This window comes from Eptatretus burgeri, chromosome 1, assembly GCF_056783735.1.
Source record: "Eptatretus burgeri isolate ZD-2024b chromosome 1, Ebu_testis_v1, whole genome shotgun sequence".
In the NCBI taxonomy this organism is placed as follows: Eukaryota; Metazoa; Chordata; class Myxini; order Myxiniformes; family Myxinidae; genus Eptatretus; species Eptatretus burgeri.
This window is the reverse complement of record NC_140961.1, coordinates 146828305-146842864: the sequence shown is the minus strand read 5'-3', so window position 1 is coordinate 146842864 and position 14560 is coordinate 146828305. Positions and strand designations below refer to the sequence as shown.

General features: G+C 41.8%; 1 protein-coding gene across 1 annotated transcript in view; it reads right to left on the bottom strand.

Annotated features, from left to right (window-relative positions):
- Positions 1 to 5540: 5540 nt before the first annotated feature.
- Positions 5541 to 14560, bottom strand: part of LOC147035708 (extracellular calcium-sensing receptor-like) — a 61868-nt gene continuing 52848 nt past the window's right edge. The window contains exon 6 of the mRNA XM_085869165.1: positions 5541 to 6010. Coding sequence (XP_085725291.1) covers positions 5541 to 6010 — 470 coding nt within the window. The remainder of the gene's footprint in view (positions 6011 to 14560) is intronic.

The following is a 14560-nucleotide window of genomic DNA, read 5'->3' as shown; positions in this document are numbered from 1 at the left end:
TGGTTGCAGTATCTCTCCCAAACACTTGGCAAGTTCATGTTGTGCTGATCACACCATTGACAGTATCGATCTTCGAGGGATATTCTCCTTGTGAATCTTCGGCAGGCCGTACATTCTTTGCGTTGGGCTCCAACAGGTTTAATTCTGTTGTACACCTCCTTTGATAGAGTTTTTGATCCTTGGGAACTTTTGGGTCCTCAGAAGCTTTTGTGTTTTCTGCGTCCTCGGGGACTTTTGCGACTATTTGGTCCTAGGGAACGTTTTGGGACTTTTGTGTCATCGGAATCTCTTAGGTCCTCAGGGACTTTTTAGGATGTTTGGGTCCTTGGTGACTTTTGGGACTTTTATGTGTTTGGGGACTTTTGTGACATTTAAGACTTGGGTCCTCTGGGACTTTTGGATGCTCGGTGATTTTTTGGGACTTTTGCTTCCTTGGGGACTTTTGGGTCTTCAAGGATTTTTGGGTCTTCAGCGACTTTTTGGACTCTTTGGTCTGAGGCGACTTTTGGAACATTTGGGTGGGTGGCAACTTTTGGGACTTTTGTGTGATCAGGGACTTTTGTGTCCTCTGGGACTTTTAAGACTTTTAGGCCCTTGGGGCCTTTTGTGACTTTTGAGTTCTCAGGGACTTTTGGATCCCCGGGGACTTTTGGAACTTTTGGGTCCTTGGTGACTTGTGTACTCAGAGACTTTTGGGTCCTCAGGGACTTTTGAGACTTTTGGGTCATCTGGGACTTTTGAGTCCTTGGCAACTTTTTGGTCCTCTGGGACTTTGAATACTTTTGGGTCCTCAGGGACTTTTGGATCCTCAGGGACTTTTTGGGACTTTTTCGTCCTTGGGGACTTTTGGGTCCCTGGGGACTTTTGAGACATTTGGGTCCTCTGGTAATTTAGGGGACATTTGGGTCCTCTGGGACTTTTGGTCTGTGGTGAAAATGTATGACAAAGAGAAAACGCCCTATAATTTAACAGAAAGTTTATTATATAAAAACACATATGTGGAGAGAAAAGCTTGCTTCAAGAGTACAAAAAGATCTCTGACTGAGCTAAACACATTTCACGTTTGCGTTGGGCTAAACACATATAAACACATTTCCTTTTATATGATTGGAAAATAGGGAGTGAGGGTGGGGGTCATAGCATCAAAGGGTAGTGGGTAGTCGATACCAGATGACAAGAAAGCTTTGTTTACACATGAGGTCCTTCAAGCAAATAGGAAAAACAATTTTGTGTCTAATAAAACAAGACAGCGCTGTGAAAGAATGCGTGTCTTCCTTCAGGGCATGCATGCACAGAAAATCGTCATTTACTTAGGCAACGATACGCATTTATTGCAGCATGAAGGTGAAGCATCTGGTTCGCATAGGTTTGCAGAACAATGAGAGGTCCATGACTTCAGCAGTTCAATAAGACTCCTGCTTTACAATAAGAGGACAATGTGAAGTCAGAGTTAATGAGCTTCGTGTTTGTATAAATTTACGATTGAATGGGAAACCAGAGTTAATGAGACTCTGTAATGCCTTTGTTGCACGACTAAATGGCGCCAGCCGAAGCAGCTTCGCTTGTCATTGAAATGAAATAAAATAAAGAAAAGATTATATTGTTGCACAGTTAACTAACACACTATATATATATATATATATATATATATATATATATATATATATATATATATATATATATATATATATATATATATATATATATATATATATATATATATATATATATATATATATATTCATTTATAAAATAACCATCAGTATGCAATGATCCATTAGTAAGTATATTTAAAAAAAAAAAATCAAAGCAGCAAACATAACAGAGGGGTACATATTTCATTTTTACAAAGCATGAACTCATCACAAGATCTCATACCAGGCCCAGATGTGCTTGGGCCAGCATAGGGATTATATAGTCTTTATTATTATATTGGTTTTTATTATAACAAGATGTTTTGAAAGTCATCTGCTTTGAAGTATTCACTTTTAGTATGAGGAGAGCACTTTCTCAACTTTGGGAAAATCAAATGGTATATTAGTATGTTGGGAAGTATATGTTAGTTATATGGAATTAACAAGACCATAGTACATTTTGAATAGAGATTCTAATTATCCGTGGCCTATCACAGTGAGCTCTGTGCAAACAAAGAAACTCATGACCATGAGCAGCCCTCACCATGAGCAGCCCTTATTTGCAAATGCAATGAGATATGACTTTGACATTGTAATAGACCTGATAGCCAATTTAAATCTATATCTCAACTCTATCTCAGTGCACGTGAACCATTCCTTTCAGAAGTGATTTTAACCAAAACTTTACAACAGACTTCATACTTCCATATTGTAAAAGCATTTAAAAAAAAATAAAAAGAAAGTAGTGCATATAAAATTTGTGGACAAAGAACACATCTCAACATGAAAAATGTGTTTCAGCATGACCAATACAGAAACACCAGTGCTTTGCGATAGTCATGTGATCCATTGAGCTTTCTCTCACCATAAATGTCCACGCTCACATTTCACAAGATGGAATTATTTTACTTCCACAGGTCCTTGTGGACTTTTGGGTCCCCAGGAACCTTTGAGTTGTCGGGGACTTTTGGATCCTTGGGGATTTTTGTGACTTTTGAGTCCTCATGAATTTTGGAACTTTTGTGTGCTCGGGGACTTTTGGATCCTCTGGAATTTTTGAGTCCTTGGGGACTTTTGCTTCTCAGGGGTTTTTGTGACTTCTGAGTCCTTAGGGATTTTTGGGTCCTCTGAAACTTTTGTGTGCTCAGGAACATTTTGAGGCTTTTGGGTCCTCAGGAACTTTTGGATCTTCACAAATTTTTGGGACTTTTGGGTCCTCAGGGACTTTTAGGGTCTTTTGGGTCCCCGGTGAATTTTAGGTCTTTTGTGTCCTCGGGAATTTTTTGAGACTTTTGGTTTCTCAGGAACTTTTGGGAGATTTGGGTCCTCAGGAACTTTTAGGAGTTTTGGGTCCTCGGGGACTTTTGGGTCCTTGGCAAATTTTGGGTCCTTGGGAACTTTTGGGACTTTTGGATCCTTGGGAACTTTTTGGACTTTGGGTCTTCAGGGACTTTTGGATCCTCAGGAACTTTTGCGACTTTTGGGTCCTTGGGAACTTTTGGGACTTTTGGGTCCTTGTGGTCTTTTTGGGTTATGTGCATCTTTTTAGTCCTCATGGTCTTCTGGGTCTTAAGGGGTCTTCATTGTTCAAAGAGGTCTCAACAGTGTTAAGGGTCATAAGGTATATTTAAATTGCGTGTAATTAATTAATACATGTATGCAATTAATGGAAAAAGTATGACACGTACGCATGCATGCACGAATGCACATACACACGCACTTCATCCATTTATAATAGACACAGTAAAATACGAAAACCATGGGGGCTATGACATCATATTTTTTTCTTGTTCACCATTTTAGCTTCACTAAGTCTCTCCAAGCAGGAAAGTATTTTTTACGATCTCTGCTTTTGTCACCAGTAGAAAAATGACTACTCTTTTCACCAGTTGTTTCACCAAGAGCAGTTCAAGTACAAAGTGGATGCAGACGGGCTTTGCTATTTGGGACACTTTGTTATTGATGATTTTTTTCGATTATTTGATGTTTTAGTTGTTTTTTTCGTTTTCCATTTAAAAAAAATAAAATAAAAAGGCTTCATCCACAAGGGGATGATAACTTGGGAAAAACAAACACATCCATGGATTGTTTGATTGATGTCCCAAGTGGGCAGGGTGATGATTGTGTCACAAAAGGGTTATGAGACCATGGACAGGGTGGCCACAATGTCTTGTAACCCCTTTTAAAAATTGACATTTCCATTTATCATAGCTGCAAACACTGAAGGGTTCGAAATGTTGTGCAAAATACATTTGCAGTACTCTTTTCCTTGATAACATACGAGCAAATACAACCTGTCACTTCACTGACTGGGCCAACAAAAGGGAGGTTGGGAGGGGGGGGAGAGAAAGAGAGAGGGAGAGTAAGAGAGTGAGTAGGCAGGTGGAGGATGAGAGGGGGAGCAAGAGGCAGAAAGGATGAAGAAGGGGGAGATAGGTGGGAGGTGGGGAGAGCAACACCTCACAAAAAGTTGCCATTTACTGAGAGAGAGAGAGAGAGAGAGAGAGAGAGAGAGAGAGAGAGAGAGAGAGAGAGAGAGAGAGAGAGAGAGAGAGAGAGTGAGAGAGAGAGAGAGAGAGAGAGAGAGAGAGAGAGTGGAGAGAGAGAGAGAGAGAGAGAGAGAGAGAGAGTGGAGAGAGAGAGAGGGTGGAGAGAGAGAGAGAGGGTGGAGAGAGAGAGAGAGAGGTGGAGAGAGGTGGAGAGAGAGAGAGAGAGGTGGAGAGAGATGGAGAGAGAGAGAGAGAGAGAGAGAGAGAGAGAGAGAGAGAGAGAGAGAGAGAGAGAGAGAGAGAGAGAGAGAGAGAGACAGAGAGATGGAGAGAGAGATGGAGAGAGAGAGACAGAGAGATGGAGAGAGAGATGGAGAGAGAGATGGAGAGAGAGATGGAGAGAGAGATGGAGAGAGAGATGGAGAGAGAGATGGAGAGAGAGATGGAGAGAGAGATGGAGAGAGAGAGAGAGAGAGAGAGAGAGAGAGAGAGAGAGAGAGAGAGAGAGAGAGAGAGAGAGAGAGAGAGAGAGAGAGAGAGAGAGAGAGAGAGAGAGAGAGAGAGAGAGAATGAGAGAGAATTTCATTAGTGTAGATTTTACACCATATAACACAAGCCTTAAGTGTCCAGTGGATCCGATTGTGCTCTATCATTTCCATTACAAAGAATTAGTTTGTGCCAAGTTTTGCAGGACATTTTCCCGATAATTTTTGATTGTTAACTTTTTGACGAACATGGGTGATGATATGGGTGCAATTTGATGTGAATCTTCATTTGTTTTAGCAATGTTGAACGCGAAATTCCAAGCTCTGCGGATCGTTTACGGGTCGACTTTTTTGGTTACCTGGCAACAGATTATTCAACCAATTCGCGTTCCTGACCTCTGGTTGATGTCCTTCCAGTACTTTGCATACATTTTAGGTTACCTGTTGTAAAGAGTTTATGCACCGAAAACAGAAGTGTACCTTTTGTAGGGAGCTTCTTGGCTGAATCGTTGCTGGAAGTCGATGAGCACCACGACATTATTTTCCTTGTTTGTGAGCATTTGTGAATCCAGACACTGGCAATAATGCATTGTTCAATGGTGTAATTGGTTGTATGCACACAAAGGCAATGTTACAATTTTTACAAGGGGTGACCGTGGCCAATCAATCACAATCATATCTCACATTGTGGCCAACCTGTGGACTCACTGATGGTGTCATAAGCAATGTAGCAGCTTACAGTGTGTAACAGCTTACAATGTAGCAGCTTACATTTGGCAGTGGGTGTTTGTGTTTTTCATGCACTGCAACTTATAGGTTTAGTCATTTATATCTTTTCACCGCTTGTAAAAATTTCTCTTAAATTTCAATGTAAATCATTTGAATTTAATGCAAAATTGCTATCAACAAACATTTTAATGGAAATCCTGGATTTATTTTACACATTGAATGAAAACCATATAACATTTTGGTAACATGATGCACGCCAACAATCCAAATGATGTAACGATGACAGTAAATATTTTTGTAATGAGATTGAATGTTCCTTCGGTGCTATTGTAAGCTGGAACAAAGGCCAGGCAAATGAGTAGGCAAACAGTCATGCTGAAAGTAATGAACTTTGGTTCCTTATGAACAAAATCCAACTTCAGTGCCTTGAAAGCAAGAGTGTAGCAGGAAATGGCAAGAAAAACGAGGTATGAAATTGAACCAACTGGCCACGCTGTTGATGACCCTCCACATTCTAACGTTACAACATTGGGACGGATCTCCGTGTTACGTACGAGCCTTGGTTTCCCCACAAAAGCCCACATAAGGCAAATTGTGATTTGTGGCATCATAAAAAGTATAACCATGAACTGTTCATTGAGTATTTTACTGAATTTCTTGAACAATGCGTCACCTGCAGAGCAGGTGAGAAAGCAAAAAAAAAAACAGTCTGTTGGGATCACAAAAATGTGAAAAGAAAATGAAGCACTGAGAGATTATTTTTTTAAAACACCAGCTTAATATTAACATAATCAAAGCAGGCGATTCTCAGTCAGTTTTATTAACTTGAAAAACTTCGTATTTCTTGTGAAATTTAGCTGTAAATCTACATATAACTCATAATCGTTATATTTTTTTCTTTATGTAAAAGTGTGGAGCTGTTGTACATCTCCCAATTAAGAACAGCTATTTTTTTTTAGCAGGATTACCTTTGCTAAATTGAATGTGGCATTTAAAAGAAAAAGCCAAAGCATTTGTTGGCACATTAAAATGCTCTCAGCAAACTTCAGTTCTTGACTGTTAGTAATTAAAGCAAGTAGTCTGTCTCTCTGTCTCTCTGTGTCTCTGTCTCTGTCTCTGTCTCTGTCTCTGTCTCTGTCTCTGTCTCTGTCTCTGTCTCTGTCTCTGTCTCTCTCTCTCTCTCTCTCTCTCTCTCTCTCTCTCTCTCTCTCTCTCTCTCTCTCTCTCTCTCTGTCGTGCAGCTTAAAATCTGGCTTTCTCGCTGGCCTTGTAACAACATTCTTTGTGCCTTGAGCTCGGAGAAGCCCGATCATAAATCAGCACTGTTTTGGTATAGTTCAAAATGGAACATCTTGCAGTAGAATGAGAAGATATATATTGTGATAAAGATCTGCCTGACCAATAACAGATCTTCTTGCGAGTGAAAATATCAATGCTTTGCCAGGCCAGGATAGAACCAGTGCTGGGGTGTTGTTACTTTCAAAGAATACGATATCTAAGAAAGGAAATATAAACATGATGGAGTGGGGGAAATCATTAAAACAGATGAGCAGGAAAAAGTATATGTAAAGTAAACCAAACTGCTTGTGGGCCAGAGTTTGACTGAGCTGGGATACTGTAGGTAGTCTCTGTCTCACTTTGTCATGTACTCTTTTGATGTGAATTAATAGGCTCTTTTTTACCATGATCAGCGTGGACATTGCTAGATCTCAATCAGCGGTGGAACTTGATCTCGACATTTGGCATCATGGACAGGATAAGACAGACCAGGGGGGAGAGGGAACTGCTGCCTTGGTGAGACAAAAGAGGACAGAAGCCGGCCGGCTTAAAGATAAGGTAAGAACTGCCTCTTTTCTCGCACCAGGGCATACAGATTTGCTGCCTCTTTGTGATCTGTCCTTGTCTTAAAAGAACGGGAAGAGGGAGCTTTTATACACATCAAAAGAGGGGTACCCCAGGAGGTTTTAAAGTCCGAAGGGTAGGTTGAAGGGGAGACGCCAGGAGACTCACCTGAGAAACCTCTGCAGGACAAAGGTCTGAAGGGGAGATTGAGGGCAAATGCTGGAAAGCTAACCTGAGAAATCTTCAAGAGACAAGGTATATCTTTGGGAGATTGAGGACGTGGAAGGTGTGCAACGGAGTGTGAGGGTTCGTGGAAAGGTGTGAAAGACACCCGACCCAGCCCGAGAACACCCGGGCAAAATACTGACCAGTCCAAGAATACTCTAGAAATGATCAATGAAACGGGGAAAAATAAAGCTGTTACGGAAAATATGGACCGAGGTCATGTGATCAATTAGAATCATGCAATGAATGATCATATAAAAGTACCCATATGCATTCCTAGAATAAGATTCGTTAAGATATGCATATGTGAATAAGCCCAACCCAAACTTGAAGCTTGTAAGATGTGTAAGGAAGAAGCATGACAAATAAATAATGTTGAAAAAAGAAAAAAAAGAAAAGTTGTAAGTGTTAAGATTAAAAGAATAAGTTGAGAAAACACCTTGCCCCACCCGTGCAACTCAGCGCAGGGAGCGAGGCAATCAAGAGAGAATACCAGGTAACCCACCTGAGGGTTTCGTTAATCCGTCGAGGTTGTGTCCAAACCTGGAAGGTATGAGGTTGCTGGCCACGACTTTTGCCTTCCCGGTGAGGAGGTGGCCGAAAAACGCAGGCAGAAGTGAAGGTTACAGTGCAGCCAACTCAAAATCAGTATAATATCCATTAAAAGAACAGGAATTGACATTAATTCTGATGTGATAATATCTGGAAATTTAAAGCTAGGTGCTGAAAGAACAGCGGACGAAGCTCGGCTGCTCGTGAAAACGATGTGTGGAAATGGAAGGTGGGAGGAAATGATTCCCCACAGAGGGAAGGATGCCCCATTGTGAGAATGGTGCCCCGCTGTGTGGAACTGCACATGCTGTGCCCAGAGTTGGGCTGTGTGAATTGATATCGGTGGACGAATGTTAACGTTGCCTGAACTGCTGCGAGGAAGGCAATGGTAGACCACCCAATGCAACCTTTCAGTCAACTCAATCAGGCAAAGAATTCCTTGCTTATCATGAATTAAACAATGGCATCCAAGAACCAGGAAAAAGATGTTAGACAAGCTGCACACTCAATCAAATGGAAATGCTTTTGGGGGTAAATTGCTCGTGATCTTTGACCACGTGGCCAGTGCGGGCCTTGTCACGGAGCATTGATCCTCTGCTGGCACGATCGAGCTCCTTGTACGAAAGTGGATAGAGGAGCATGTTTGTTGTCCTTATATGAGCCTCTATCTGTCAGGATAAATTCATGGGATTAAAATTAACCATAAGTGCTGGTTAAGCGAGACTGGTTGTAGTAACACCCTGCTGTGAAGTATGAGATTTGCCGATCTGTGCGCGATCTGCTGTGAAGTCGGGTTGCATGGAGCTTGCCTGAAGAGGGGGAGATGCTTTGTCAAAGAAATATCTTTTTAGAAACTGAATGAAACACGGAAATTATCAGCACGGTTGGTTGCATCATTGTTGTGAGGAGCTCAGTTTTACAATCAAGGGTGGTAGGCATCTGTGGTTGAATGTATGTAGTAAGCCGTGTGTGAAGCCCTCGAAGGAGGGAGGGCTGTACGGTGTGGGAGATGGAGCACGAAGCACGAGTGGAGACAACATCTGGGTCGTATTAATATCAGGCCAGGTCAAAATACGAGTGCTGTGTAAATTTTTGAAGCAGTTCCTCCTGGCCTTATAAGTTTGCAAGTACACATGTGCAAATGGACAAGACCATTGTGTGCTGGACCCTGAGTAAATTCCACAATGTGCCAACCCCCTACAGTCCCCTGCACCTCCGAAGAGTCTGGAGGTATGGACGCTGCCCTTTGAGCTGTGCAGCCTCGGTTCAAATCTCAACGCAGCTCTAAACTGCCATCCTGGTGTTTCACATGCACTGCAAAGTTTGCTAACATCGGTTCGTGGACATTAAAGATCCCACGATGCTTTTTGCGAAGAGTTGGCAAGTTATTGCAGGCACCCTGAACATTAAGCTACAAAACTGCTGCTCGAACGTGCAGGGGCACAGCTGCTGTCATGATGGGCATGGGTCGGGACTCGAGTCGTCATTCTTGTGCAGCACGTGGCGACAGACTAGTATCAATCGTCGCAAGGGCATTGCAGTGCCACGGATGCAGTGTCCCTCGACCAGTGCACTCACTGGAATTGGTGCCCATCTCGCCGACCTGGGAGGAATGACAGGCGGAGTCAACCTCAGGAACCAGGGATACTGAGAGTCAGGAGTCGCCAAGAGCCACAAACAATAGACAGTGTGCTCTGACAGTTTGTAAGAGGAAATGCAAATCGTGCAAGTGAGGTGCGGAGTGTGTGTTGGGATTTACTTTAGGCTCATGTAAAAGATAATTGAGAATTTGACAGATTTTAAAAACAATTACCATGACAAGTTTGAATGAAGAATGAGTTAAAATCGCAACTGGGGCTGTGGACATAATTCCATACGTAACTCAGCCGGGAACAGAGGAAAATATTTTATTTTATTTTATTTTGGGCAGCACCAAATGCTTTGCAGAAGTGTGGTCCAAATGGATGAATGGATGATATCTGATTATGCAGTGTTGGTTGACTCACTGCTGGAGTAAAATGTGGTAATCGAAAGATGTCCGATACTGGACATAACTGTCAGGGTATGTAGTGTACACTGAGAATAACATCTTGGAAAGTGATTCTGTGCTAATTGCGGTATGCAATCTAGCCGAGGGTGAAAGCATATTTCTGATATGTGTATACTGTACAGATGACACAATGTAGGGGAACTGTGGAAATAAGAGGATATTTAATGTCGCAAAGTGTGCTAGTCAAGAATAGTTAAATCGATAGTAATATATTGAGCACATATGAAGCAAAAATGAAAAACTACAACAACGACATCCTCCCTGGCTACCTTCCACCATCGGCCCTTTCGATGAGCATACGTGCCGAGCGCCTGTGGGGGAGTTCCATTGGCAATCAACGCCACCTAACTACCTGGTGCTTGCAGCGGCATCGAGTTGCAGGTTCGAGAACCATCGAGCCGGATTGTCAAGGATTGCACGAGGCAGGAAGGTCCAAGGAAGCTTCTCACCTCCAGCTCACCTTCCCTCCGAGGGGGGAGGGGGGGTGTGTGTCTGGTGGGGGGAGGGGTATCAATAAAGACCCGACGGGGTCCCTTTTTTGGGGAGGTGTGTGTCTGGTGGGGGCTAGTCCTTAAACAGCACCTGTATGGGTGCTTGTATATAAATTTCCATTTATCTTATATTCTCATGACTCTGCCATTATGTGCTCCTCATGGGCTTCATGGTGGTGCCCAGGGAGCCACTGGGTTGTCTGGACCGCCTGGAGAAGCGGGAGGCAGTGGAACTGTTGGTGGTTCATGTCCTATCGGACCTCCGGGCCCGAGTGGTCATGATGACATGATTGGCCCTTGTGGCGATGGGGGTAGGCCAGGAACACCTGGGAAACATGGATGGCAATGCGGGAGACAGGGGTCTGCAAGGGGAGTCTGCAACACCAGGACGCCATGGGGCGATTGGGATAATTGCACCATCAGGATCGTTTGGGTCAGTGGGTGAGCAAGTGGTGAGTGCAGGTGATCACATGCATCTGTGGTGAAGGTAGTGGTGTGAACCCACAGGTCGGTTCGGGCAGGAAGAATTCACACCATCTTTGTATACGTTGAGATCTGCATTTGTTGTCTTCTGACGTCAGCATCGGTTGGTATTTTAAAAACGCGTTTTTCATATCATAGCGGCCACCATACGTGTGAAGGCTCTCCGTGCACTGTACTTCCTGCTCCGAAATTCTTGAGATTTAATCAGACAATTTTACTTTTGTCACAAGGGTAGACCGTGGGGCTGTTTACATTTGTTTATTGTATTTGAGCTCAGACCAGTAGTTTACTTTGCACTGCCAGTCTTGAAGGAGTGACAGGCTGATTTAGCCCTCGGGGGTTTGTTAAGTGGTAAATTAAACTTGAGCTTAGGGCTCTGGGATTCCAGGTCACCACTGTAAGTGCTCGGCCAAACAGTACATATAATTATTGGTAAAATGTCTGGAAAATATATGGACATGTATAAATGAATATTAATTCTTGTGATGCTAATAAATATTGTGAAAGAGTTTGACAACAGGGTGTTCGAATGGAGGAACGTCCTGAAGACGCAGTGGACTGGACTTTTTCAGGTATTATTGATTACCCAAGGAGCTCTCAAGAAAAGGTAAGCCAATCATAGATTCACGCATCTCATTGCAAAAGGATGCAGGAAATCGCAAAGAGTTGAAATGTTACTGGAGGTTTATAACAGATCTGGCAGTGCTTTTTGATTAGCATGTGTATAATCATGATAATATGGACAATAACAGATAGTGAGGACATTTTGGGAATGTCTTAGAGATTAGAATGTTTGGTAGGTCAATGGAAGGGGAAACAAGGAATGGGTTGTGACAGGGTGCACAGGGAAGAAAAAGGTAAACATTGGGATCAATTGCATGAGGAAGGCGTATATGAGAAAACACTTATAGGGCCCTTGTATACAATTATGCATCTCGTGTGCCACAGCATGAAGGGGACAAAGGCATTGTACGCCTGGAACAAGGCATATTGTTACATGAAGGGATAACTAGGACAAGGATAGAGATAAGGATACGAATAAATAATCTTGCAGAATCCCAGACATCATTAAATGGTTTTCTTCTGTGAACTAGCGGAACACCTAAAGAAGGTAGCTGCAGAGTACCATGACTATTTTAAGGAAGAAGGGTTCAGATCATGGGTAATTGAAGTGTTTGGTGAAGGGGGAACATGGATATTCCATATATTGATCGTTGGCCTTATGATATTCAGTGTTATTGTCATCATGGCATAAAAGTAATGGTGTGTGAGTGTGAGAGTGTGTGAGAGTGTGTGAGAGTGTGTGAGAGTGTGTGAGAGTGTGTGAGAGTGTGTGAGAGTGTGTGAGAGTGTGTGAGAGAGAGAGAGTGAGAGAGTGAGAGAGTGAGAGAGTGAGAGAGTGAGAGAGTGAGAGAGTGAGAGAGTGAGAGAGTGAGAGAGTGAGAGAGTGAGTGAGAGAGTGAGAGAGTGAGAGAGAGAGAGAGAGAGAGTGAGAGAGTGAGAGAGTGAGAGAGTGAGAGAGTGAGAGAGTGAGAGAGTGAGAGAGTGAGAGAGTGAGGGAGTGAGAGAGTGAGAGAGTGATTGAGAGTGAGAGAGTGAGAGAGTGAGAGAGTGAGAGAGTGAGAGAGTGAGAGAGTGAGAGAGTGAGAGAGTGAGAGAGTGAGAGAGTGAGAGAGTGAGAGAGATATATATATAGAGATATATATATATATATATATATATATATATATATATATATATATATATATATATATATATATATATATATATATATATTAACCACAGTGATGACAATGGTGGTGCATGAAGTTTCCAACCAACCATCTTTGAAGACCCAGAAAAACCTAGTTTAAAATTTAGTCGAGACACCGTGATTGTGGTATTATTTTTTTGGGAAATAAGAAAGTATAGACACTAGTGCTTTGGGATTGACAAAAACTTTTTTTTAATTACTTGTCGTTCATAAAGATCACTCTACTCAAACTCACATTGGATGAGTGTCTCAAATTGCTTGGACCAAGAACGGGGATGGAAAGAAATATGATCAAAACATTGCCTTGTTGGAAAATATTAGGATTTTTTTTAAACTTTCTTTTTACTCTGGCTTGCAGTTTATAAAAATTATATTCTTGTTTGTTGTTCATAAAGAACACAATAGATAGCCAAAATATATTCTTACTTGTTGTTTATAACAAACCCTAGTTAGTTAAAAATATATGTATCTTTTTTTGTGTGAGTTGTTTTTGAAAAGTAATTTTGCTTCCTCATGACCTATATTCAAGTCATAATTGTTGAAATGTATCCACTATACTACAGAGGGGTGGGGTATTGGTGGGCCGGTCAGGATGGTGGAGGGGGTGCTTTTCTATGAGGCGAGAAAGTGCGGGCGGAGCTTTCATGACGTTATGGCCCACTTGGAGCTACTCATAAGGGTGTGCCACCAATAGAAAAGTTTCCCGTCTACCACCTTGCCGATCCATCGAGATTCCATCTCTAAAAAATTATTATGATTGTGGTCTTCCTTCTCCACTATGTTTCTAAGTAATAGAGGGGCAAATGTGGTGCTGTTGTACATCTCCCAATCAAGAACAGCTATTTTTTTTTTTACCAGGATTACCTTTGCGAAATTGAATGTGGCATTTAAAAGAAAAAGCCAAAGCATTTGTTGGCATCATAAAATGCTCTCAGCAAACTACAGTTCTTGACTGTTAGCAATTAAAGCAAGTAGTGTGTATATATATATATATATATATATATATATATATATATATATATATATATATGTATATGTATATGTATATGTATATATATATATATATATATATATATATATATATCTTTGTCACGCAGCTGAACATCTGGCTTTCTCGCTGGCCTTGTTACAACATTCTTTGAGCCTTGAGCTCGGAGAAGCCCGATCATAAATCTGCACTGTTTTGCTATAGTTCAAAATGGAACATCTTGCAGTAGAATAAGAAGATATTATATATTGTGATAAAGATCTGCCTGACCAATAACAGATCTTCTTGCTAGTGAAAAGATCAATGCTTTGCCAGGCCAGGAGAGAACCAGTGCTGGGGTGTTGTTACTTTCAAAGAATACAATATCTAAGAAAGGAAATATAAACCTGATGGAGTTGAGAAAATCATGAAAACAGATGAGCAGGAAAAGTATATATATGAAGTAAACCAAACTGCTTGCGGGCCAGATTTTGACTGAGCTCGGATACTGTCGGTAGTCTCTGTCTCACTTTGTCATGTACTCTTTTGATGTGAATTAAAAGGCTCTTTTTCTACCATGATCAGTGTGGACATTGCTCGATCTCAATCAGCGGTGGAACTTGATCTCGACAAAAGGATGTAGGGATGTCACTCCAAAAAGTATGGAAACGAGGGAGGAATGGTCACAAGACATGATCATGTGAAACCATCCCCACATTACATTTCTTTGAATAATGGCTGACTGTAAAAGTGTTTGTCGTTGGTTGTCATTTCCAGATGTCGGTTTCAGAAGGTGGAATGAGCCCTCCCAGGTCTCGAAGTATCCACCTTTGTGTGTGATTTGTCTCCACACATACATA